The sequence below is a fragment of the Somniosus microcephalus genome, chromosome 26, assembly GCF_052327205.1.
Source record: "Somniosus microcephalus isolate GS21.2 chromosome 26, FLI_Smic_1.0, whole genome shotgun sequence".
In the NCBI taxonomy this organism is placed as follows: domain Eukaryota; kingdom Metazoa; phylum Chordata; class Chondrichthyes; order Squaliformes; family Somniosidae; genus Somniosus; species Somniosus microcephalus.
The window spans coordinates 14,920,962-14,947,430 of record NC_141012.1 but is presented as its reverse complement, the minus strand read 5'-3'; the positions used below and the strand labels follow the sequence as shown (position 1 = coordinate 14,947,430).

Below are 26,469 nucleotides of genomic sequence, written 5' to 3'. Positions count from 1 at the left end.
TTCTTTAAGTTGGGAGAAAGTTGCAAATCTTATTTTGTTTCTCTCTCCATCTTCCCCCAAATCTAGTTGTAAGGCTAGAATATAATTTTCAAAAAATTGGGAGTGTAAATTAAAAAATCCTTACAGGGCTGCCAGGAACAGGAATTGGTCATGCAGCCCCTCGAGCCTGTTCCGCCATTCTATTAGATCATGGCTGCTCTGTACCTCCACTCCATTTACCCGCCTTTTCTCCATATCCCTTGATACCCTTGAGCTAACAAAAATCGATCAATCTCAGCCTTGAAAGTTTCAATTGGCCCCAGCCTTTTGAGGGGAGAGAGTTCCAGATTTGCACAACCCTTGGAGTGAAAAAAAAGTTTCCTGATTTCACTCCTGAATAGCCTAGCTCTAATTTTAAGGCTAAACCCCTTTGTTCTGGATTCCTCAACCAGAGGAAATAGTTTCTTTGCAGATACCCTATCGAATCCTTTTGTCACCTCGAATTCATCACCCCTCAACCTTCCTAAACTCAAGGGAATACAAGCCAAGTTTGGCATCTTATACAGGGCCACCTTATAAAAAATAGGAACACTTGGAAGATATTTTTAGACATGACAGGACAGACAGATATCCTGGTGGACAGAGAGTCCACAAGCTACACCATGGGCTATCACATGTACTGATAAGTACACACTAAGCGTTAGAGTTATTAGACTGTTGTACATCTATCAAATAAAAAACTATCCCTGCTTTTTTTTTGTTCATTCGCAGGATCTGGGCGTCGCTGGCAAGGCCAGCATTTATTGCCCATCCCTAGTTGCCCTTCAGAAGGTGGTGGTGAGCCGCCTTCTTGAACCGCTGCAGTCCGTGTGGTGAAGGTGCTCCCACAGTGCTGTTAGGTAGGGAGTTCCAGGATTTTGACCCAGCGACGATGAAGGAACGGCCAATATATTTCCAAGTCAGGATGGTGTGTGACTTGGAGGGGAACTTGGAGGTGGTGGTGTTCCCATGCGCCTGCTGCTCTTGTCCTTCTAGGTGGTAGAGGTCGCGGGTTTGGGAGGTGCTGCCGAAGAAGCCTTGGTGAGTTGCTGCAGTGCATCTTGTAGATGGTACACACTGCAGCCACGGTATGCCGGTGGTGGAGGGAGTGAATGTTTAAGGTGCTGGATGCGGTGCCAATCAAGCGGACTGCTTTGTCTTGGATGGTGTCGAGCTTCTTGAGTGTTGTTGGAGCTGCACTCATCCAGGCAAGTAGAGAGTATTCCATCACACTCCTTACTTGTGCCTTGTAGGTGGTAGAAAGGCTTTGGGGAGTCAGGAGGTGAGACACTCACCGCAGAATACCTAGCCTCTGACCTGTTCTTGTTGCCACAGTATTTATGTGGCTGCTCCAGTTAAGTTTTTGGTCAAGAGTGACCCCCAGAATGTTGATGGTGAGGCATTGGGCAATGGTAATGCCGTTGAATGTTAAGAGGCAGTGGTTACACACTCGCTTGTTGGAGACAGTCATTGCCTGGCACTTGTGTGGCGCGAATGTTACCTGCCACTTATCAGCCCAAGCCTGAATGTCATCCAGGTCTTGCTGCATGCGGGCATGGACTGCTTCATTATCCGATGTGTTGCGAATGGCACTGAACACTGTGCAGTCATCAGCGAACATCCCCACTTCTGACCTTATGTTGGCGGGAAGGTCATTGATGAAGCAGCTGAAGATGGTTGGGCCTAGGACACTGCCCTGAGGAACTCCTGCAGTGATGTCCTGGGGCTGAGATGATTGACCTCCAACCACCACAATCATCTTCCTTTGTGCTAGGTATGACTCCAGCCAGTGGAGAGTTTTCCCCCGATTCCCGTTGAATTCAGTTTTACTAGGGCTCCACTGAACTGTATCAAAACATCTGTACTGTTGCCTCTTTGCAGAAATGTGTTCACATCCAGGTGCAGGATGGCTGTTATGAAGCTCGCCCATCCCAGGTCAAGCATAGCAGGGGCCAGCTGGAGCGCACAGCTCCCTTTACTCTGCCCCCAACAGTATGGCTCAACACAGCACATTCTCGGAGCAATGAGGAAGGAGCTTTACTCTGCACCTAACTGCATTCAGGCCATGATTAATGTACAGGCAACCTCGGCATTTGCTTCAGGCAACAACAACAAGTGCGCCCAAAAATGGACCAAAGAAATCGACGGATACCAAGTCCAGGCCGCCTGGGAACTACTTGCCACCTGCAATGTAGGAAACTACCTTCAGCACCTGCGCGGGCTATATCCACAGTCAGTTCTCTACCAGGTTACGTGATGGAGTGTCTGCACGAATTCCTGGCCAATGTCAGTGTGGGATGGCCAATTATTTGTTCTCCCGTGAGGATATCAGCCAGAGACTCCAACCAAGTGGGGAGTAAAGTGAAACAGATGTTCTCGGGTTCCCGGATAATGGCTCGGCTGAGTTACTCGTGCTTCCTTTGATCCAAGGACCTGTTGCCACAAGTGAAGTCTCCAATTACGTTTTAATTTAATCCCTCTGCACTTCACAGGAGAAAGTGGCTCAGACCCGACCATTAAACTCGACACAGAGATAGAAATAATCACACACAGATTACCATCTGCCATCTCTACATGTGCTGTACTTGGAAATTAACACTGTGGCACTTGCTCTCTCTCTCTCTCTCTCTGTCTTCCTCTTCAATCGAGTCTTCCTCACCTTCACTTGGTTCCTATTTCCTGTCTGCGCCTCTTTTACTTTGTGTCAATCTTTCTTAATCAATCTGACTCTCTCTGGTTTTAAGTCGTGATCTCTCTCGCTTTCTCTCACAAACTGAAGCCAAGTCAGCAACAACATGTTGCTATGGAGGTTGGCGGGGGGAGGGGTGGAAGAAGGAAGATCTTTACAGGGGCGGTTGTCAAAGAAACTTTCCTTCTTTGAAGCTGCTGCCCACTGTTTGCTGCCTTGAGAAATGTTGATGGAGTATGGTGGAACGTGGGGGCCTCAGTTTCATGCTGATCTCTTGGGCCATATAAATCCTTAATCCCAGGCCTGTCTGTCTGCACTATAGCTGACCCAGGAGTGCTTGATGCTGACACTGGGGAGGAGCGATTTTCGTACACCTACCGCCAGAAAATGGGGCAGTAGAGAAACAAAAATTTGAAAACATGCATAGAAACATAGAAGATAGGAGCAGGGGTAGGCCATTCGGCCCCTCGAGCCTGCTCCGCCATTCAATGCGATCATGGCTGATCATCCAAACTCAGTACCCTGTCCCTGCTTTCTCCCCATATCCCTTGATCCCTTTAGCCTTAAGAAATATATCCAACTCCTTCTTGAATATATTTAATGAATTGGCTTCAACTGTCCTGTGTGGCAGAGAATTCCACAGGTTCACCACTCTCTGGGTGAAGAAATTCCTCATCTCAGTCCTAAATGGCTTACCCCTTATCCTTAGACTGTGACCCCTGGTTCTGGACTCCCCCGCCATCGGGAACATCCTTCCTGCATTTAGTCTGTCCAGTCCTGTTAGAATTTTATAAGTTTCAATGAGATCCCCTCTCACTCTTCTAAACTCCAGCGAGTATAAGCCCAACCGACCCAATCTCTCCTCATACATGGGCAAAGCCCCGCCCACTGGCTGCTTGAGGCCTACCCCATAAAATGTTTGAACAAGCCTCAGACTGGGCAGCCAGTGTTCCCGCTTGAAACAGGCAGGAGTAGGGTTGCCAACTCCAGTTGAATACAGGAAACTTTCGATTTACCGGCACCTAAATAACCGGAAATCTTGGTTAACCGGCAAAATTCAGGAGTAGGTTCAGGTAAGTTTTACTTCATATTGTACTTGCCTTCCTCGATCTTTTGCTGTGCAAGGGTGTGGCTGCAGCTGTTGCTAAGCTACAGAGATGCTTGGAACTTGTGGCCATTGTTCTACACCTGTTGCTAAGCAACAGGGTTTGTTGCTTTATACGGAGCTCTCAGCTCTCCCTATCTTTTACTATAGCTTTCGGTTATCTGGAATTTTTGATGAACCGGCACCACGTCGGTCCCGTCGGTGTCGGATAAAAAAAAGTTTCCTGTAGATTCCTGGATGTTTCATCACAGGACCTTCTGCCTCCAGCCGCCCCGCCCCCCACATTCCCGCCACTGGTTGCCCAACACGTCGTTCCTCACGGTGCACCCCCTTCCACCACCAATTGGAAAGCGAAAAGACTCTGCATTACTGAACTGGATGATTCTTAACTGTCAGTCAAACATCCTTTCAGTGTCAGTGCCAGCGCCAGCCGTGGCTCAGTGGGTAGCCCCCTGGCCTCTGAGTCAGAAGGTTGTAGGTTCAAGTCCCCACTCCAGAAACTCTAAGCATTGAAATCTAGGCTGACACTGCAGTGCAGTGCTGAGGGAGTGCTGCACTGTCGGAGGTGCCGTCTCTCGGATGAGACATTAATCTGAGGCCCCGCCTGCTCTCTCAGGTGAATGTAAAAGATCCCATGGTATTATTTTCAAAGAAGAGCAGGGGAGTTATCCCTGGTGTCCTGGGGCCAATATTTATCCCTCAATCAACATCACTAAAACAGATTATCTAATCATTATCACATTGCTGTTTGTGGGACCTTGCTGTGCACAAATTGACTGCCATGTTTCCTACATTACAACAGTGACTACACTTCAAAAGTACTTCATTGGCTGTAAAGCGCTTTGGGACGTCCGGTGGTCATGAAAGGCGCTATAGAAATGCAAGTCTTTCTTTCTTCCCATCCCCAATATTTTTATAGTTAATAAACAGAAGTGTTCAAAGAAATTAATAAAACACAATACTGCCACTATGATTTTTCTCCTGGGTTGCTCGCAGCAGTGTCCTGAAGATTAATCTTTCATTCCTGGAGACTCCAGGGCAACCCAGGAGGGTTGGCGACCTGACCCTGGCGTGAAGCGGCTTGAGCAGCAGTCCTTAAAAAAGGCACCCGTGCAGGTGGCTCCAAAGATAACTGAAACTATATTTTCCTTTCATCTCTGCTGGGGCCAAGAGGAGTAGGAGTGCGTCTTCTGGTCACACAAGAGGACTCAAGCCCACTGCCGGTCCCTGCTTGCCCACCACCTCCCCCCCCCCCCCCCCCTCAATCCCCGCCCCAATCCCCCCAGTCTGTACCGTCGGCTGGTTTGGTGTAGGAGCTGGCCAATTTCCCGCCCGCCCCGGCACTCTCAGCTTGCTGGCTGCATGCTAATAAGGCCTGGTTACTGACGAAAGAAAACTACTAGGCACTTGGTCTAAGCGTTAAACTAAGCTTTAATCAACTGTTTTACAACATGGAGGTCTAGTTGTGTCCTTCACTAGTTCCTGTTAAGAATGTCCTGCGCAAGCTGGGCCCATGCCCGAGAATTTATACTCTCCCTGGACAGCGCCACCTGTAGGGCGCTCGGTATTATTTCATAAGTCTTTCTCTCATGAATGACTGATTCATGTCAGTTACCAAGGCGGTTGGGGCCTTTCGCTGCTGCAACTGGGCAAGCAGTTCAATCGCTATGCCTGCCACCTGTCCAATGCCCTCAGCAAAACAAAACCGGCCCCCCTGGGTATCAGACAGGTTCCGTCTGCTACCCTCAACATTCCTCACCCTTGTTGAGCACAAAACTCACAAGTGAAATAAATTCTGCAATGAAATATCTGTACAATCCAGTGTACAAATCAAAAGTTTAACCTAGGCTTTTTAAATAATCTACGAAGGCAGAGCAAGGGGGAAGCGGAGACTTTGGCACCGGTGCATCAGATCTTATGGGATTTGTTGGTAGCTCAGTAGGCTGACACTCCAGTGCAGGGCTGAGGGAGTGCCGCAGTCGGAGGTGCCGTCTTTCGGATGAGACATTAAACCGAGGCCCCGTCTGCTCTCTCAGGTGGACATAAAAGATCCCGCGGCCACTATTTTGAAGATGAGCAGGGGAATTATCCCCGGTGTCCTGGTCAATATTTATCTCTCAATCAACACAGTATCAGATCATTATCACAATGCTGTTTGTGGGAGCTTGCTGTGCGCAAATTGGCTGCCGCGTTTCCTACATTACAACAGTGACTACATTTCAAAAATAAAATTGGCTGTAAAGCGCTTTGCGACGTCTGGTGGTCGTGAAAGGCGCTATATAAATGTAAGTCTTTCTTTCTTTCCTTCGTTCAAGGGCATCAGATCTGTCAAAACAAGGTGACGTCTGACAGTCTAGTCGAGATCCCAGTCATTGGGAATCCACATAAAAGAAAAGAACTACTGGAATGACAAGCAAAGAATTAAAGAGCGCCACGCTTAATAACTTGATTATAGGAGCCCAACGATTTTAGTCTGTAACTAGGCTGAGACATGACTGAATAATGAGGTACTTAAGGTTATGTGCTACGGTCAACTCTTTTACTTTAGCAATTGCTACGGTAACTCTGGAGGATACGTAATTGAAATGTATGTATGTATAAATCAGAATAACATGTCTGCCTAAAAAAAATTTCCTAGACAGGATCAGCACAAAACAAAAAACCTGACAAGGTTGTACATGGTGCTGAATGAAGACTAAAGCCTCTAAACAGAGCCCACTAACTGTCTGGTTCATCCTCCGCTACACTTTCTTTCAGCTCTGTGAAAATCTAACCCGATGAATGCACTTCATTCAGGCAGGAGGATATTGGTAGCGCCGGGTGATTATTGAGCGTAGGTTGGAGACTGTCAGGCAGAGATTGTTAAATTTGTTTGTGGTGGAAATGTCGGCGCCTCAATCCCACATTCCAAAAGCTTGATATTTTTCAGTATTGTACCTGTGGTCTATGCCATCAGAATTTTTTTTTTTTAATTGAATAGTTTCATCTTTCATAAATCACCCAATCTGTATTCTCTTTTGTAACGGTTACTTTTTGCAGAGTTTAAATTCCCGTTTTGCCAATTTTAGGTCGTTCCACCTGACTCGCCATATAAGGTCACTCTACGACATCCCCACTGCCATGTGTGGCAGCCCACTGGAAATTAGGTGGTGTAAGGCCAAGGAAACATTAATTGTAAGGCCCTCAACAATCCTTAAAGGGACCCGTTCTCCGTGAAAAATGGTTTGGTAAACCTTTCATCGTTTACTATTGGATCTGCCCTGGCGTTGCTCACAGGAAGAGGATGTGGTAGAAATTCATGTGGTGATAAGACAGTAAAGTAAGGCGATTGGTGGGAAAGTGTTCTGTGATTGGTTCTGAGAACTAATCAGTAGACATGGATAATAGTGAAGTGTTTTTTTAATTGTCTCAAATATTTCAAGAACCAATGGGAAAAGCCCCGACAATTTGTTTAGTTCTACGGACACATTTAAAGTGTGCTATATACAGGACGTTTCAGTAACCAAACATAATGATCTAAATCAAGTTAGTTGCATAGGAATTCCTCATATAAATAAACAATACATGTTTCTCTTTCCTCTCCAAACTAAAAGAGGATTGACGGACAATCTTACGATGATAATCTCCATTTAAGGTGGGATACATATCACTGCAAACTAACAGCCACCAATACATGGCATAATGATGTACTTCATATTGTAAAGAAAATGGCACTACGTTACTCACACATAAAATCCCACTGACAGCAACACTAAGCCCCCCATGCCCCAGACATGGCAGGTGTCCTTTTACAATCCCACACACCTTAAAATGCCTGGTTGAACAACAGGAAAATATCATTTATGAGGAGAGAGAAGACGAAACTATCAAGCGGGGAAGTTATACTAAACCATTGTAAATCACTGGTTAGGCCTCAGCTGGAGTACTGGGTCCAGTTGTGGGCACCGCATTTTAGGAAGGATGTCAAGGCCTTGGAGAGGGTGCAAAGGAGATTTTCTCGAATGATGCCAGGGATGAGGGATTACAGTTCTGTGGAGAAACTAGGGAAGCTGGGAATGTTCTCCTTAGAGCAGAGAAGGTTAAGGGGAGATTTAATAGAGGTGTTTAAAATCATGAGGGGTTTTGATAGAGTAAATAAGGAGAAACTGATTCCACTGGCAGTAACCAAAGGACACAGATTTAAGATAATTGGCAAAAGAGCCAGTGGGGATTTGAGGAGAATTTCTTTCGCGCAGTGAGTTGTTATGATCTAGAATGCACTGCCTGAAAGGGTGGTGGAAGCAGATTCAATAGTAACCTTTAATAGGGAATTGGAAATAGACTTGAAAAGGAAAAATTTACAGGGCTATGGGGAAAGAGCGGGAATAATTGGATAGCTCTTTCAAAGAGCTGGCACAGGCACGATAGGCCGAATGGCCTCCTTTTGTGCTGCAAGGTTGTAGTAACATTGGACAGATTATGTCGCTTTTGACTTTGGATTTACACAAACTGTGACCCATAAATCAAGAATGGGGTTCAATCGAATTCTGTCAGGCCATGTCTCAGTCTCAAGCAACAGAAAATGCTGGAAATACTCAGCAGGCCAGGCAGCATCGTGAAGAGAGAAACAAAGTCAACGTTTCTGGTCGACGACCCTTCGTCAGAACTGGAAAAAGTTAAGAGAAATAACAGATTTTTAAGTGTAGGGGCAGGAAAAGGGAGGAGGGGAGGAAGGAACAAAGGGAAGGTCTGTGATAGGCTGGAAAGATTAAAAGACAAAAGGGATGATGGTGCAAGGCAAAAGGAGATGGTATTGGGACAAGTTAAGAGACAAAAGATGACTTCAGATGGGGTGTAAATGGCACTGGCAGAATCATCAACAGCTGCCATCTGAAAAAATAGGGGCAGAGGTTATTGTCTGAAATTGATGAACCCGATGTTGAGAAGGCTGCAAAGTGCCTAATCGTTTCTCTCTCCACAATGCTGCCTGACCTGCTGAGTGTTTCAGATTTCCAGCATCCGCAGTATTTTGCTATTGTCTCAGTATAACTGAAACCACTGCAAACTTCCCAGGTGTTTGGTTGGACCAATTGGAATCTTTTTTAAACCTCATTTAAAAAAAAACTCTTGACACATATTTATCCTTTTTGACCACACTTTCAGTCACCTTCCCCAAAATCTTTCTCCCCACCCCCCTCCCCCCCCATTCCTCCTCATCCTGCCAGTAAAGCACTTTGGGAGACATTTAATTACACAAAGTGGTTATAGGTTAATGGTAGCAAAAAGTTAACGGGGCCAGTAAGGCGATGCAGAGCTGGCAGTATACCACCGATCCCTGTCAGTCTAGGCAGGTCACAAATCTGTAATACAATAGCATCATAATATCCAGTCCCCTTTTCAAAAAATGGAACAAACCACACGTTTTCCGAATTCAACTATGCACTTATAAAGTGGGCAAATCCGCACACCTTGGACTCCACAAGCTCTCACACAGAGAGCTCTGGTTAGAGCCCATCTCAAGCACTGCGTTCCGTTCTGGGCACCGCACCTCAGGAAGGATACACTGGCCTTGGAGGGGTCAGCGCAGATTCCCCCGGGGCTAAAAGGATTAAATGATGAGGACAGGTTGCACAGACTAGGCTTGTATTCTGTTGAGTATAGAAGATTAAAGGAGTGATCTAATGGAGATTTTCAAGATGATTAAAGGATTTGATGAGTAGATAGAGAGAAACTATTTCCTCTGGTGGGAGATGCTAAAACACATGACCTTAGAATTAGAGCTAGGCCGTTCAAGGGTGATGTCAGGAAGCACTTCTTCACACAAGGGGGATAAGAAATCTGGAACTTTCGCCCCCAAAAAGCTGTTGAAGCTGGGGGGTCAATTGAAAATTCCAAAACCAAGATTGATAGATTTTTGTTAGGCAAGGGTATTAAAGGTTACATAAGAACATAAGAAATAGGAGCAGGAGTAGGCCAATCGGCCCCTCGAGCCTGCTCCGCCATTCAATAAGATCATGGCTGATCTGATCCTAACTTACGAAACCAGGGCAGGGAGATGGAGGTAAGATACAGATCAGCCATGATCTAACTGAATGGCCTCCTCCTGTTCCTATGTTGCTAGGAACGGAACAAATGCATCCAGAGTCAGTTGGAGCTACTTTGCTCGAATCTCTCCAGCTAGCATTCCCACCATCAGTCGCCACCTTCTTTTCCAAGCGGCTTTAGAGAGAGTGGAAAGAATGTTTCTGTCAGAGGGATTTCATTTCGATGTCCTGTACCTGATAGAGTTTGATGATGTGTGGATGATCCAGCAGCTTCATGATCTGCACTTCTCTGTAGATCTTCTCCAAGTTCACGGCGTCCAGTTGAGACTTGTCGATGATTTTTATTGCGACCTGTTGCCCCAGTTGGAAAGAGAGAAAGGAAATGTGAAACATGTAAATGAAGTAAGTCCCGACTATTCTGAGCTACTGCTGTCTCAGGCCCTCAAAGTGCTGCAATAATTTTCACACTTCTGAAAATATAATTTTAGATACTACAACAACAACAACAGCAACTTGTATTTATATAGCACCTTTAACGTAGTAAAATGTCCCAAAGCGCTGCACAGGAGTATTTTAAGAAATTTTTTTGACACTGAGCCACATAAGGATAAATTAGGGGAAGTGACAAAGAGGTAGGTTTTAAGGAACGTCTTAAAGGAGGAAAGAGAGGTGGCGAGGTGGAGAGGTTTAGCCAGGGAATTCTAGAGCATAGGGCCCAGGCAACAGAAGGCACGGCCACCAATGGTTGAGCGATTATAATCAGGGATGCTCAAGAGGGCAGAATTAGTGGGGCGCAGATATCTCAGGGGGGTTTGTGGGGCTGAAGGAGATTACAGAGATAGGGAGGGGGCAAGGCCATGGAGAGATTTGAAAACGAGATAAATTATTGGCAAAAATTGCTCAATTCATTAATAGTTTTGTATTTAAATTTTTTTTAACATCAACCCAGAACGGAAAGCAGAAAATGCTGGAAGATCAGAGCAGGTTGATCAGCATCTGAAAGGGAAAGGCAGGTTAATGCTTTGGACTTCACCTTTCATCAGAACTCACACCCAAAGCATTAACCTCTCTTTCTCTTCCAGATGGGCACGGCCCTGCTAAGCATTCCCCCCTGCCATTTTCGATCTTTATTTCGGATTTCCAACATTCACAGGCCCCCTTTTCATTGCTACTTAAAAGGGAGCACTTCTTTCAAGCTTTTTTTGTTTTAATCTGTGCCATTTACTCACAATTTACAAGACATAAACCAAGATTAATTGAACTTAAATGCTTTATGGCAGCCAGCTGCAGAGACCGGAACTGATGGAGAGCTGCTGAGCAGTCTTTGGTACAGTGTTAGGACACACACTATTACAGTTAATGAACAGCACCGGGTCTGAATCATTACCAGCTCAATTTTCCAATAATGTACCCTTTCTATCAGAGTGCAGATAATTCTGCAAGACTACAGCGGAACAGAAGAGAATGATGTAAGGCCATTTATTGTAAATTGGGTAATTGGTGAAAGGCAAGTCTAATGAATCATTCGCGTGGCTTAATTTGTTGCCTGGAATATTTTTGTGCCATTTTGCACTAGACGGGACACAAATACTTGTGGTTTAATTCTTGCACCAAGGGGCAGAGGCACCAATTCTACAAAATATAAAATCCACACGAAAATGACCCAACATACTGCAAGTGGACTGAGCCAAACACTCAGTAAAGCCGTAAATGAGTTAAGGGCAGTGCGATCAATGAAATAGATGGCCAAATCCAGCTCTCCTCTTGGGTAACATTCATAGCCATGTTAGCAAGTGAGAATTAAGTATGAATTTTGAATCACAACAATATTTTTGCATGGAATGTGTAATGACTTCATTGGGAGTCCATTTTTCCCCCCTCACGGTCTCCCCATCTGTTCTCACTTTTGAAATAATCTCCATAAAATATGAACCATATTTCACGGAGATTATCTTAACATGTGCGTTCCCAGCAGGCTTGCCAAGCAGGTGGAATAATGAGCACTGGGCACGACACTCCCGCCTCAAACAGTACTGTTACCGCGCTCTCTCACACTCACTGTAGACATCTCCTGGTCTTTGAGCGCTGCTGTCATGGAGTGAGGATTCCTCTGGTCACTATAAGCAGCAGCAAGGTAAACGGATGAAGATTTCTTCTGATTGGTATCTCCAGCAAAATCATAAGTAATGTTTTAAAAGTCTTTGCTGGATAAACCAGAGAGAGAATAAAAAGGGGCAAATTCAGCAAAGTTGTGCTCCCGGGGCAGAGTCTCACTGGACAGGATCGAAGGTCCGAGAATCTAGGCTGTAATATTATAGCCGTACTCAGATCCGTCCTCTCACCCAGTGAGGCTTTTTTCTGGTAGTGCAGCCTTCACTGAATTTCCCCTAAAGTCTTCACAAGCGTATTTGCAATGTGGCGACTACAGGAATCCTCATCCCCAAAAGCAGATTCTCCTGACTGCAAAACGCCAACCCAAACTCCATAGCAGCAACCAAGAAAGCATATAAATGGGGAAGGTAAGTAACTGGGGCCTATGAATGACATAGCCCAAACCCATTCAGTTCAAGACCAACACTGACTACTCCTCAAAACAAAGAGTTATCCTGACTGCTTAAAAATCCCTACCAATCCACGGCTCTATTAATAACCTTCTGACTCTTGCCTCTGAGTCAGAAGGTTGTGTTTTCAAAGCCCCACTCCGGAACTTGAGCCCATAATATGGGTTGACTCTTTAGTGCAGTACTGAAGCGAAAGAGATGCTGTTCTTCAGCTAAGACGGCCTGATCGAGGCCCCTCTCTCTCTGTCTGAGGGCCCCCACTCTGATCGAGCCACTCCCCGCTCTCTGACCAATACATTGGTTCAGGTGGATATTAAAGATCCCATTCTGCTATTTGAAGAAGAGCAGGGAGGCTCTCTCAGTGTCCTAGTCAAAATCTCACCTTCAACCAAAGACACATGAACTGGTCGTTCATCTCACTGATGTTTGGGGGGGATCTTGCGGTGTGCAAAATGGCTTCTGCAGTCACCCATACACTAGTCATTGGGCTGGATTTTGTCAATGGGGACGTGATGGAGACGGGACTCCCACTTTTGGGGTTGTAGTCCCGCCGCCATCGATTTGTGGCCAACCCACGCGATTTTCCCTTGATTGACCTTGTTGAGCCCGCCCAGCGGGCTCAGCAGGCCAATTAAGGGACACCCGGTTACAGGTGACGTCAGGGATTAACATTTCATCTGTCAAGAGCTTTTGACAGATGAAATATCAGCATGTGACAGCTCTGTGAAGCTGTCAAACGCTGACAATCTGACTTCTAACTTGAGTCCTTCTCCACAGACTCAGTTAGAAATCTCTCCAGAACAGAAAGCTGAATGCTGCTACTTTTGACAGCTCGCGGCCATTCTGCTTTCTGTGCCGGTGAGATGAGGGACTCCCGAGACCTGAAGGAAGGAAGCCTGCATTTGTAAGTAAAGGTAAGTAAAACTTATTTAAACACTTTACACACACCAAACACATTTACCTCTGCACTCATGCACCCATCACTCACCTGAACACCGGACATCTTGAACCCTCCAAGCCCTTCAGCCTCGCTAACTTGCCGTGGTTTGGAGCTGTCGGGCAGCCACTTCAGGGCTAAAAATAGGAATTAGGCCAAAAACTGCCTGTTAACTACCTGTTAACAGGCAGTTAATTGACACTAATCCCCTTCCCGCCTCGGGGAGGCGGCTCCCAGCACAGGTTGGGTACCCGCCTCCTGGGAAACGGGCATGGAGGCGGGTTGGGGGGCGGGAAGGGTTCATGCCCCCCGATTCTGCAATTTTCTCCCCACTCCCACCTCCTCGGGGCTTGGAAATTCGAGCCCATTGCATTTCAGAACAAATTCATTCTATGTGATGGACTTGGAGAGAGAGAGATTTTCAGCTTCCCACCCCGGGAGTAAAAACTAGCGTTGTGGATCAGCCGCTCGTTATAAAAAACGCCCGATTTTCTATTCGACTGCTATAACGGCCGGTCGAACCCAAGCCAGTTTTACATCCGGGTGGAAGGCTGAAAATCTAGCCCGGTGATGTGGTGCTTTACAAGTACAAGTCTTTATGAAATGAACCTCTAACACAAAAGATTTGTTAATTAAAAAACATTTTTAACAGAATTTGTGACAAAGTACTTGGCCTCCCCTTTAGAAGGCTGAGCTACGGTTGCCGAGGATCTGTATTGGTGATGGTGACTACATATTTTAACCACAGAATCTTCCATATAATCCCACACTGGCTGCGCCCAGAACTTTCCGGTGCCCTACAGCGTATAAAGGACGGCTTCCACACAATATAAATACATTACATGGAAAAAGGGATTTGTGAGTCTCCAGCACAGGGGGTGGGCCCTGGGAAGCTCGCTGGCATCTCAGGTATTCAGCCTTCACTTCAACAGCCCCGGGACCATTGGAGCAGCATTAACAGGGAAACCTACTCTCTCAACTCATGAAAAGCAAAGTTTGATTTGCGATTTGTCTGAAAGACTATACCGAATGGTCATGATTTTAGCGAGTGTATGAGGAGAACCCTGGGAGGGAGGCTAGTGTCTCTTTGTGACTTGAATAACCCCAACATAAGATTTATATTCCATTTTCATTATCTTTTACAATATGCTTTTGCATTTATGTCGCACTTTCATGTTAGAATGTCTCAAAGTGCTTTACACAGTGAATTCTTTTTGAACTCTGGCGGCCATACCTTCAGCTGCCGAAGCCCCAAGCTCTGGATTTCCTTCTCTAAACCTCTCTGCCTCTACTACTCCTCTCTCCTACTTTAAGACGCTCCTCAAAAACCTACCTCTTTGACCAAGCTTGCAGTCACCTGCCCTAATATCGCCTTATGTGGCTCGGTGTCAAATTTTGTTTGATAACGCTCCTGTGTAGCACCTTGGGACGTTTTACTATGGTAAAGGCGCTATATAAATGCAAGTTGTTGTTGCTGTTGCTAGTCGTACACTCGGGAACTTGGTAAAGCGACTCAATACTTGCAACCTGCTCACCCTCTTTGTTGCCAGGTGCTGATTCCAGGATCCAGCGACCCCAGCAGTGAGCCACACTGAAGGGAAGCATGTCTCAGGAAATCGGGCGGGGGGCGGGGACAGCCTATGATTTTCCGTCCATTAAAATGACTGCTGGGAGCATTAGATTGGAAAGCACCCCTCCAGCTCAATCCTGTTCAGTTAGCGACTGGAATTTTCCATCTTACAGGTTGGAATCGCACTGTGCGATATCACTGGTGAACGAGTTGTATGAAATTCCTCTGACTGCTAGTTTAACATACTAGTTCAAGATAAAAGGACAACATTGCTCTTCGAAAGAGCTGGCGCAGGCGCGATGGGCCGAATGGCCTCCTTCTGTGCTGTACTATTCTAGGATTCTACGAAAAATCAGAGTAAGGAATTTCATACCAACACATTTACCTCATTCATTATGGCACCATTTTACAGTCTCATATTTACAAGATTTCAAAGTTCTGGAGGTGTTGCAGTTAAGGGGAAAGAAAGACTTACATATATATAGCGCCTTTCACGACCACTGGACATCTCAAAGCGCTTTACAGCCATTGAAGTACTTTAGAAGTGTAGTCACTGTTGTAATGTGGGAAACGTGGCAGCCAATTTGCGCACAGCAAGCTCCCACAAACAGCAATGTGATAATGACCAGATAATCTGTTTTTGTTATATTGATTGAGCAATAAATATTGTCCAGGACACCGGGGATAACTCCCCTGCTCTTCTTTGAAATAGTGCCATGGGATCTTTTACATCCACCTGAGAGAGCAGACGGGGCCTCGGTTTAACGTTTCATCTGAAAGACGGCACCTCCGACAGTGCAGCACTCCCTCAGCACTGCACTGGAGTGTCAGCCTAGATTTATGTGCTCAAGTCTCTGGAGTGGGGACTTGAACCCACGACCTTCTGACGCAGGAGGCGAGGGTGCTACCCACTGAGCCACAGCTGACACTAGATTAAACACATGAGGGAGAAAGGAATAGATGATTAGGCTGATAGGGTGAGATGAAGCGGGGTGGGAGGAGGCTGGTGTGGAGCATAAACACCGGCATGGACCAGTTGGACCGAATGGCCTGTTCCTGTGCTGTGCTGTGTATGTCATTCTATGAAGTGTGAAAAGAACACAATCTGCTTGTTCTCTGATGTACAGGACAGTCCTGAGAATCATACATCAAGATTTCTGACTAATCTGCTGGAAGAACTTCTTTTTTTTTTAAATTCAGCCTGCTGTGTCCAGTTACTGTATCTCTTTAACATTTGTGCATTCCCAAGTCAGCTGAATGATTCATCCTTGACACAACATTAACTCTGCCAGGCCTACACATGTCATTGAACTCCAGTAAACTGTGAGAACTAATCAGCGATTAGAAAGAGCCATGAGTCAAATCACAAGGTTTCAGCTGAAAAACCCTGAGCTAATGTAACTTGTTCTGAGCAAAAAGCCATGAAGAGAAAGCTCGTTAAACTTCAATCTAGTTTTCCACGACACAAGTAAAAAAAATGAAATAAAATTGTTTCATAAAGAAACAAAAAAAGGTGTGCTCTCTGGCAATGGTATATATCAGCGGGTCAGAGCTGGGGGCTGATTTAAAGGGGCACTGCTATCATTAAAAAAGAGAACTTTGGCACACTTTTGTTTGTTTAGAAACACACAATGCTGCAGCATAAATCGATTGAAACACCATTGAATCGTGTCCCTTGTGTGTGGCCTTGTGATATAGTTCATCTGGGTCCCTCGCCAAATAAAATACAAAGCTTTGCCTTTTGTGCATGAAGACACATAAGCCGTGGCTCAGTGGGTAGCACCCTCGTCCCCGTGTCAGAAGGTCGTGGGTTAAAGTCCCACTCCAGGGACTTGAGCACCTAATCCAACCTGGCACTCCCAGTGCCAGTACTGAGGGAGCGCTGCACTGTCGGAGGTGCCGTCTTTCAAATGAGACGTTAAACCGAGGCCCCGTCTGCTCTCTCAGGTGGATGTAAAAGATCCCATGGCACTCTTTCGAAGAAGAGCAGGGAAGTTATCCTGGCCAATATTTATCCCTCAATCAACATCACTAAAAACAGATTATCTAGTCATTATCACATTGCTGTTTGTGGGAGCTTGCTGTGCGCAAATTGGCTGCCGTGTTTCTAATATTACAACAGTGATGACAGCTCAAAATTACTTAATTGGCTGTAAAGCGTTTTGGGACATCCTGAGGTCGTGAAAGGCGCTATAGAAATGCAAGTCTTTCTTTTTACATTGACAATGTACTACCAGCTTCTGAGCAGGATGCTTGACTGCTTGAAGCAGCAATTGCAGTGCTGCAAGTCACCCAGAAAGAATATCTGCACCGCTTCACAAGATACAGAATTTACTTTCCTCAGCTTCGTTTGAAATGTTTTAAGCAGAAAGCAAGGCGATGTCATTTTAATTCTCGATCTCTTCCAGTCTTCAGCACCATTGCCGTTGCAGCTTTTAGATTAAAATAGCACGGTGAGACCGTGTCAAAATGCGCTGCACCGGAGTGGTAGGAAGCAGGCTTGGCGTGCAGATTCATTATATGGAGAGATCCCAGTCTCAGACGGGATCATCAAGGGAAGCCACAAGGAAATGGGAAACAGCTTCCTTATTTGGTGTGAAAACCAGTCCTGTGGTCTAATTTTGGGAACGCTGCGTTACATCGAATTTTACAGCACAGGCCATTCGGCCCAAAGGATCAGGGCCGGAGCTTAGGCCCCACACAATGATGTCACCATCCAGGTAGAGAGAGAGGAGAGAGAGAGAGAGAGAGAGAGAGAGAGAGAGGAGAGGAGAGAGATAGAGAGGGAGGAGAGAGATAGAGAGAGAGAGAGAGAGAGAGAGAGAGAGGAGAGAGAGGAGAGAGAGTGAGAGAGAGAGAGAGAGGAGAGAGATAGAGAGAGAGAGAGAGAGGAGAGAGAGAGAGAGAGGAGAGAGGGAGAGTGAGAGAGAGAGAGAGAGGGAGAGATAGAGAGATAGTGAGAGAGAGAGAGGAGAGAGAGAGAGAGGAGAGATAGAGAGAGAGGGAGAGTGAGAGAGAGGAGAGAGAGAGAGAGAGGAGAGAGAGGGAGAGAGAGAGAGATATAGAGAGAGAGAGAGGAGAGAGAGAGAGAGGAGAGAGGAGAGAGAGAGGATAGAGAGAGAGGGAGTACCCAACGAGGGTCAACGACTGTTTAAATTAATATTGTCTGTACCCAGCGAAGGTCAAAATTGTTTGACACCTACAGAATGTTGGAAAACTGTACTTTTTGTTATGTAAGCTTTGGCAATATGGTTCCCTGTAAACTTTCATGCCAATAAAGCATTTGAATTGAATTGAATTGAATTGAATTGAGAGGAGAGAGAGAGAGAGAGAGGAGAGAGATATATATAGAGAGAGGAGAGAGATATAGAGAGAGGAGATATATATGGAGAGAGAGAGAGGAGAGAGAGATATAGAGAGAGGAGATATATAGAGGAGAGAGAGAGAGAGAGAGGAGAGATATATATAGAGAGGAGAGAGATATAGAGAGAGGAGAGAGAGAGAGAGAGGAGATATATAGAGGAGATATAGAGAGGAGAGAGATATATATAGAGATATAGGGGGAGAGAGAGAGAGGAGATATATATAGAGAGAGAGAGGAGAGAGATATAGAGAGAGAGGAGAGAGAGGAGATATATATGGAGAGAGAGAGAGAGAGGAGAGAGAGAGATATAGAGAGAGAGGAGAGAGAGAGAGAGAGGAGATATATATGGAGAGAGAGAGAGAGAGAGGAGAGAGAGATATAGAGAGGAGAGAGAGAGAGAGAGAGAGAGAGGAGATATATATATATATATATAGAGAGAGAGAGGAGAGAGAGAGATATATAGAGAGAGAGAGAGAGAGGAGATATATATGGAGAGAGAGGAGAGAGAGAGGAGATATATATAGAGAGAGGAGAGAGAGGAGAGAGAGAGCGAGAGATAGAGAGAGAGAAGAGAGAGATAGAGAGAAGAGAGAGAGAGAGAGGAGAGATATATAGAGAGAGAGGAGAGAGATATAGAGAGGAGATATATAGAGGAGAGAGATATAGAGGAGAGAGAGGAGAGAGAGAGAGAGAGGAGATATATATGGAGAGAGAGGAGAGAGAGAGGAGAGGAGATATATATAGAGAGAGGAGAGAGAGAGAGAGAGAGAGAGAGAGAGAGATATAAAGAGAGATGGTCCCCAACAGATCTCCTGCTGAAACTAACCGCTAGGGCGCCCACAAGATCAACACCGAGTAACTCTGCCTCTGGTTCTGTGTGGAAGTGCCTGACCTCTGCTCACTGCCTACTCAGGCTGAGCGGCTGATATTTACCAAGATGCAGACCATCTGTGGCGAGACCCAAGAAACCACCTGCTACCACGCAGTGGTGCTCATAATATTTACTAATAGGCTCTTCTTTTGGCTTCAATTCATTGTATATTCTTCACTGAGCATCTTTTCAAATTTTGTTCTGTTCTTCATTCTCTTCTGGAGCCAGAGTTTGAAAAGCTCACTTGTAGTTGTCTACCCTTTCCATATGTATCTTTCTAATCTCGCCTTATTCCTGTAAAAGTGGAAAATGGGTGAAGGGGAACAAATCTTTAGCCCAGTCCAGTGAGCATTCCAAATTGTCGCTACTTGATTCCACCCCACCTACCCCACCCCCCCCGCTCAATTTCAACAGACTTTAATAAAATAGCCAATGGAGTGCCTCGCCAATGATTCAATGAGTTTTCCCAGTGAGCTTACAGAAATAAGGGCCTAGAAATTTGGTGGGCTGCGCCACCAGTTAGCGCCCAAAGAGGGCACCTAGTGGCTTCAGCGCCACTGGCCGCGCTCCCCGCGAAATTTAGCAGGGCGCTAATGGCGGCGTTAGCCTGTAGCGCTGCGCCACCACCGACGATGTCATCGGTGTGCGCAGCGCCCCGCTACCGCCCCGATCGCGATATTGGGTCGCGCCCTCCTGCTGTAACGCCGGTCGCAATCTGCAACCGGTTCAGGGGGGCCGACCTGCGGCGGTAGTGGCGCTAATTAAAGGGGAGGTGCGGGGCGGCCATTTTTTTTGCTGGCTGTCTGCCAGCACCTCCTCGCGCCGCCGTCCCCGGCCTCCTGAGCACCCACCCCCCGGGCAATGCCGGCTGTGTCCCAAGAGCCCGGCACCTCTCCTCGGTGCCGGGTTCTTTTGCCGGCACTCGCAATCTCTGATCGCGCTGGTGCAGGCCCCTCCCATTTAAGAAGGGGAGGAAGGCCTGCAGTACTGCAGCGCGCCGTGCCACAGCGTGTGGCGCTGCGGCACGTTGCGCTGCGATATTCAGTTTCAGCGCCCCAAGAGAGACGCGGGGCGCCTCGAGTAGCGCTGCGCTTCCATTTGGGGCGCTGAAACTGAATATCGAGCTGGCGCAATCGGCTCCTTCCGGGGCGGAACTTCCGGCACCCAGGCGAGCTTGGCGCCCCAAACAGGGTGCCACCGAATTTCTAAGCCAAGTTCTCTACTGAGTTAGCTAACCTCGGCCAAAACAATGGTAGAGCTGCTCAAAGACTGCTTCAGTTCACCCGCATTAAGGAGGGGATGGTTTGCCAGGGTTCCTGCTCCTGACCACTCCCGACTGACTTCTGCTGGAAAATCTGCAGGTGTGGGCATCAGGTAAGGAGAGGATGAAGCTCAGCTGTGAGGCACTGTGGTCAGATAGTATACCAATACACACCAGTCAAGACTCAAACTCGAAGAATGGCCATTTGGATTAGGCAAAGGAAGACATCACGGAACCATGCCCCGATAAGGAGTCAACAGAGTCAGGAGAAGAGAGTCAAAAATGAGGAAGAAGAAGGTCTACCATCTTGAGTACTGTGTTCAGTTCTGGGCACCGCATCTTAGGAAGGATATATTGGCCTTGGAGAGGGTGCAACGCAGATTCACTGGAATGACACCGGGATATAGAGCATTAAATTATGAGGACAGGTTGCGTAAACTTGGCTTGTATTCCCTTGAGTATAGAAGATTAAGGGGTGATCTGATCGGGGTGTTTAAAATGCTGGACGGGTAGCTACAGAGAAACTATTTCTTCTGATGGGGGAATCAAAAATGAGGCGACATTATCATAAAATTAGAGCTTGGCCATTTAGGAGGGAAATCAGGAAGCACTTTGTCACACGAAGGGTAGTAGAAATCTAGAATTCTCTTCCCCAAAAGGTAATGGATGCTGGGACAACTGGAGCTTTCAAGAGATCGATAAGAGTTTTGTTAGGGAAGAGTATCAAAGGGTTATGGAGCTAAGGCGGGTAAATGGAGTTGAGCCGTGAGCTAACTGAATGGTGGAACGGGCTCGAAGGGCTTGAATGGCCTCCTCCTGTTCCTGTGTTCCTAAGAGGATCCATCCATTTGTGAACTGTGTTATAAATCTCATCATTCATCAAGAAACTACTCGTGAAATAACGCTGGGCAGCCAGCTGGTGGCGCCGTCCAAGGAGTATAAATACTCAGGCGTGGGCCCAGCTTGTCCAGGGACATTTTGTAAGACAAGGAACTAGTGAAGTACAACTAGACCTCCATGTTCTGAAACAAGTTGATTAAAGCCTTGCTTTATACTCAAACCAAGTGTGTAGTGAGCTTTATTACGTCAAACTGCTTCCATTCTCTTCCCCCATTAACTTGTTTGTCTAGATGCTTCTTCATCAGCATAACTTCATTCTTTCAGTTGAGTAGTTAATTCTTGTTACTTGTAATTGGAGAAGCAGCCTTCCAGGACGCTCACCTTCATGGGTTAACTTTCCACAGCGTCTCAGCCCGTGATCAAGATATAAAGATCTTGCAGGTTTTAGTGCACCTTGGAGAGATTTTGCAGCTAGCAACCCTTGCAATAGAGAGGCAAAGATTGTCAATGTTTTATTTCACTAGCTCCCAGTTGCTTGACTAGGAATTACTGAGCTGTTCTTCAAATTCCCCCAAGTGATGCAATCATCACTTCAGTAGAGGTGAAGACTGCATTCCCTACTAGTGCACAGTACGTACACTGTATGAAAAAAAAACTTTCAGCAAACTGAGCAGGTCACATTCCCTTTAACAAACCCCCCCAAAAAACCTAAAAGAAAATACACTATTGCGTCAAACTAAAAGATAAGGTAGAAGATCGGCCATGATCTTATTGAATGGCGGCGCAGGCTCGAGGGACCGTATGGCCTACTCCTGCTCCTAATTCTTATGTTCTTATAAGTCCCTAAAGTAGAATCATAAAAATTTAAGTGCAGAAGGAGGCCAGTTTGGTCCATCGTGACTGTGCCACTACTAACACTGAACCACCACTAAATACTCGAATCGCATTGCTCTAGTTATCCCCTGTGCCCTTTAATATTTTTCTTCTTTAAGTGTTCATTTAATTCATTCTTAAATATTGTACTTGGCTCTTGTTTCAAAGCCCATTTGTGGTAAATGGATTCCATAGCCTAATAACCCTTTGTGTGAAAACATTTCTTTTAAGCTTCTCCCTCCCCAATATGGAAGAATAAGATAAAATCTTAAATTAAATGGCTGACGATGGGTCTCTACCAGATACATTAACTCGTCTTTTCACTTTTCAGATGACCCATTATTCCTGGACGCTATGAGGTGATGGAGGCAAAATAATGTAGTAACTGGGTTTGCTTTGGTAACACATCCCATGAACGCACTATCGTAGACTAACAATAAGAGCACAGGAGATGGCAAACAATGACCTGGGCCAGATAATGTTTAGACACCCATGCTGCCATTATTTACAATGGACAAGTGAACAAAAACAAACAGTACCCCGGTGACCCAAAAGGACTTGGGGGGGGTGGGGGGGGGGGGGGAGGGTACGATGGGGAAACAAATTTAGCCCATCACTTCCATAGACCATCCACTCTATGGTAGACACTACTCAGAATATTCAAAGAATCATCTTGCAAAATTTCTTACGCTTACCTCTTCCCCATTTATCTCAAGCAAAATTGTAGAATAGTTCTAACTAATCTTACATCCTATGATATGGATCCTAGACCAGCTGCCTTCACTGGCCTGACATTTCCATGGTCCCAACAGCTCAAAAACCATCATATCCGGTCAAATATTTGTTCTTGACAGCCCCCAGTCCTATTCCTAACCAATATCCCCCCCCCACTTCCTTTTTAAAGCGGTCAGCTTGGGTCGGTTGGTATCACTCTTGCCTCTGAGTCAGAAGGTTAGAGGTTCGAGACACACTGCAGAACTTAAGCAGGTAACTTAGGCTGACACTTCAGTGCAGTACAGAGGCAGTGTTGCTTTGTTGGAGGCACGACCATGCAGCTGTCTGGACGTCCTCCGCAGGCCGTTCAGCAGCTTTTTAATGCGAGATTTTGCGCATGCGCGGAATTGTGAATGGGCCGCCCAGCCCGTTAAAGGGACTACACACCCAAAAAAAAATTGTCGGCGGTGGTGTCTTTCGGATGAAATGCTAAAACCAATGCCCACCTGCCCATTCTGATGGTTTAGGTGGATGTGGGAAATCCTGCGGCACTATTCGAAGAGCAGAGAGTTTTCCTGGTGTCGAGACTAAAATTCTTCCCTCAAACAACTGCATCAAAAAAAAGCTCCAGATAACTGGTTGTTCATCTCATTCGCTGTTTGTCAGGAAATAGAATTGCCTACATAACAAAAACGACTATACTTCAAAAAATAATTTAATGGTAGTGAAGTGATTTGAACGATCTGACGACATAAAGGTGTTATATAAGGACAAGTTATTTATTTGACACATGCTTTCTCTGGGAATCTGATTTGCTTTGCTGCTACCATACGAAAGAAGAAGAAGTCTGGAAATCTATATTTATCCAGAACTCGGAGGATGCGGGGGGGGGGGGGGTGGGGGGAGGCGAGGTGGGGGTGGCAGGGTGCGGGGGGCGGTTAATCCTTCTAATCTCTAGTCCAAATTAAATCACCTACATCATCCATTGCTCTCAGCATTTTACAGGAAACTCTCGATTTACCGGCACCTAAACTGGAAATCTCTGTTAACCGGCAAAATTCAGGAGTAGGTTCAGGTAAGTTTTACTTCATATTAGTGGCCGTTCCTGGATTTGTGGCTGTGTAATCGGGGTTCCTGCACTTGTTGCTAAGCAACAGGGACGCTTGGTCTGTGGCCGGGGTTCCTGCAGCTGTTGCTAAGCAACAGGGAAGCCTGGAGTTGTTGCTGTGTACGGAGCTCTCGTACCTTTTACTATACCTCTCTGTAATCCGGACTTTTTGATAAACCGGCACCACGCCAGTCCCGTCGGTGCCGGATAAAAAAGAGTTTCCTGTAGAAACCTGGATTACATGGTCGATCTTCCAATGCACAATCCTGGGAAATCACGAGCACACCTCACAGGTTCCAGTCACTGGGGAACACCCCCGAAATCTGCTCCCTGTGGGCAAGGCTCCACATCAGAAATGCACACTTAAAAAAAAAATCAGGCCTCATATCTCCTCTCCATCTTCTTTAACAGATTCTGTTAGGAAAGCTTCTCCACACAATTACCTTAAATTCATAGAAACATAGAAAAAAAAATAGGAGCAGGAGTAGGCCATTCAACCCTTCGAGCCTGCTCCGCCATTCAATATGATCATGGCTGATCCTCTATCTCAGTACCATATTCCCGCTCTCTCCCCGTACCCCTTGATGCCTTTTGTGTCTAGAAATCTACCTATCTGCTTCTTAAGTTTATTCAATGACTTGGCCTCCACAGCCTACTGTGGTAGAGAATTCCACAGGTTCACCACCCTCTGAGTGAAGAAATTTCTCCTTATCTCAGTCCTAAATGTCCTACCCCGTATCCTGAGACTGTGACCCTGCCTTCTAGACCCCCCAGCCAGAGGTCAACTTTATTGCTCACCTCTGAACTCTTGAATGATCAAAATTGGGCCCAGAATTGCACACAATATTCCAAATGTGTCCTTAATAGTGATCTACACAAGGTTAGAACATTTTTTAAATTTATCGTCAAATGCCCTTGGTATGCTTCTAGATTACGATTATCCTTGTTGATAATAGTTTCATGTCAACTGCAAACTTCCACTGAAAGGTCAGCTATCACCTCCAAATCCATTTTCTTTTCTACATTTACAAACGGAGATATTTTATTCCTTTAACAATACACATTTATGTAGCACTCCTCACGTGAAAGGTTTCAGAGCACTCCACCCAAGGAAAAGATGGGCACCAATTAGAAAGGAAAGGAGTTAAGAGGCGCAGAAGGTATTGTCAAAGAGATAGGCCTTTACGAGGTTTTCAAAGGCAAGTGAGTGAGGTAACAAGACAAAGTGATTTAGGAGGAGAGTTCCAGAGGGCAGACATGATGGCTGAAGGATTCATCTAGAATGGTTGAGCAGTGGACAAGTAGTAAACTGGAGTCAGAGGAATAGAAGGTTCGGGCTGAAGATTTCCTAAAAAGCTTAGGCCGAGGTCATCTGGAAATAATGAGGAGGATTTTCACTGAGGCACAGAGAGTCGGTAAAGTTGGGATATCACATTAGGGCTGTGGGGGTTTTGTGCGGGAGTGGACAAGGGTGACAGAGTTCCAGGTTGGCTGAAGCTTGTGAAAGGCGGAAGTGGGATGATCGGCGAGGAGAGCATTTGAGAGAGCATTTAAGGGTTTGGGCAAAAAGCCTTCCTACTCGCTTTGTGCTGCTGGTTTTATTGAAGAACCAACTCCAATCTTCTAATAACATCCCACATTACCTTTGCAGTATGAAACTTTTCCCTCAAGATATGAGATAAAACAAATTCTGATAATGGCCTTAGCCCATTTAGATTGTTGCTGAAAGCTGCTCCTTTTGAAAATTATACAATACAAAAGTCCATCTAGACGTTAGAAGTCCATCAAGACCTTTGGAAGGGAGTTGAGATTAATATCTCTGGAAGGTAGCAGTGCTTGAAATTTGTTTTAGAGGTGGGAATAGAAGGGGCTTAGGGTTCCTTAAAACAGGAGATGAACAGATGGTGAGGGAGGGGAATCCATGATGGAATAGTTGTCCATGGACTCTGGATTGATTGGGGCTGTTGGGCCAAATGGCCTTTTCTGCACTCTGGATATTCTTCTGCTCAGTTTTAAATGATTTAGTTTATTACAGACCAAATCAAATACTTTTTAAAGAAAGGACGATAATGAAAAAATGTAACGTCTCCTCCCAAAAGAAGGGATCACATGATAACTGTTGACGGTAAGTGACCTTTCTCCTGTACCCAGTAACAGGACCTTTGGTTAAAACTGATTCGAATAAGTTTCTACAAACAGCCTGAACTCATCTGCCTAAATCACACTGGGCCAGCGATTAAATCAAAGAAAGATTCTCTTCAGACAGAGTCCTGTTGCAGAGTATTCAAACTACTGGAAAACCTCAATTCCCTGGACACAGAATAAATTATATTTTATGATGTCCGTTAGGATCAAAAGGAAGTTGTTTTTCTTTGTTTCTCTTTTTTTTTAAATCCCTGAAATCAACTGACTAAAAATCTCCATCAAAAGGCTATTTTACTGCACTGTATTCCCAAAAAGAGAACCGTACGTCACATGCCACAGCCTGGCATTCAACCTCCCCAGAGCTGTCAACGCGAGAGAAAATGTCAGGAG

General features: G+C 45.7%; 1 protein-coding gene across 2 annotated transcripts in view; it reads right to left on the bottom strand.

Annotated features, from left to right (window-relative positions):
• Positions 1 to 26,469, bottom strand: part of LOC147100317 (serine/threonine-protein kinase SIK2-like) — a 169,597-nt gene that overhangs the window by 115,927 nt on the left and 27,201 nt on the right. For both annotated transcript variants that reach the window (XM_085967881.1, XM_085967882.1), the window contains exon 2: positions 10,070 to 10,186. In XM_085967881.1, coding sequence (XP_085824007.1) covers positions 10,070 to 10,186 — 117 coding nt within the window. The remainder of the gene's footprint in view (positions 1 to 10,069; positions 10,187 to 26,469) is intronic.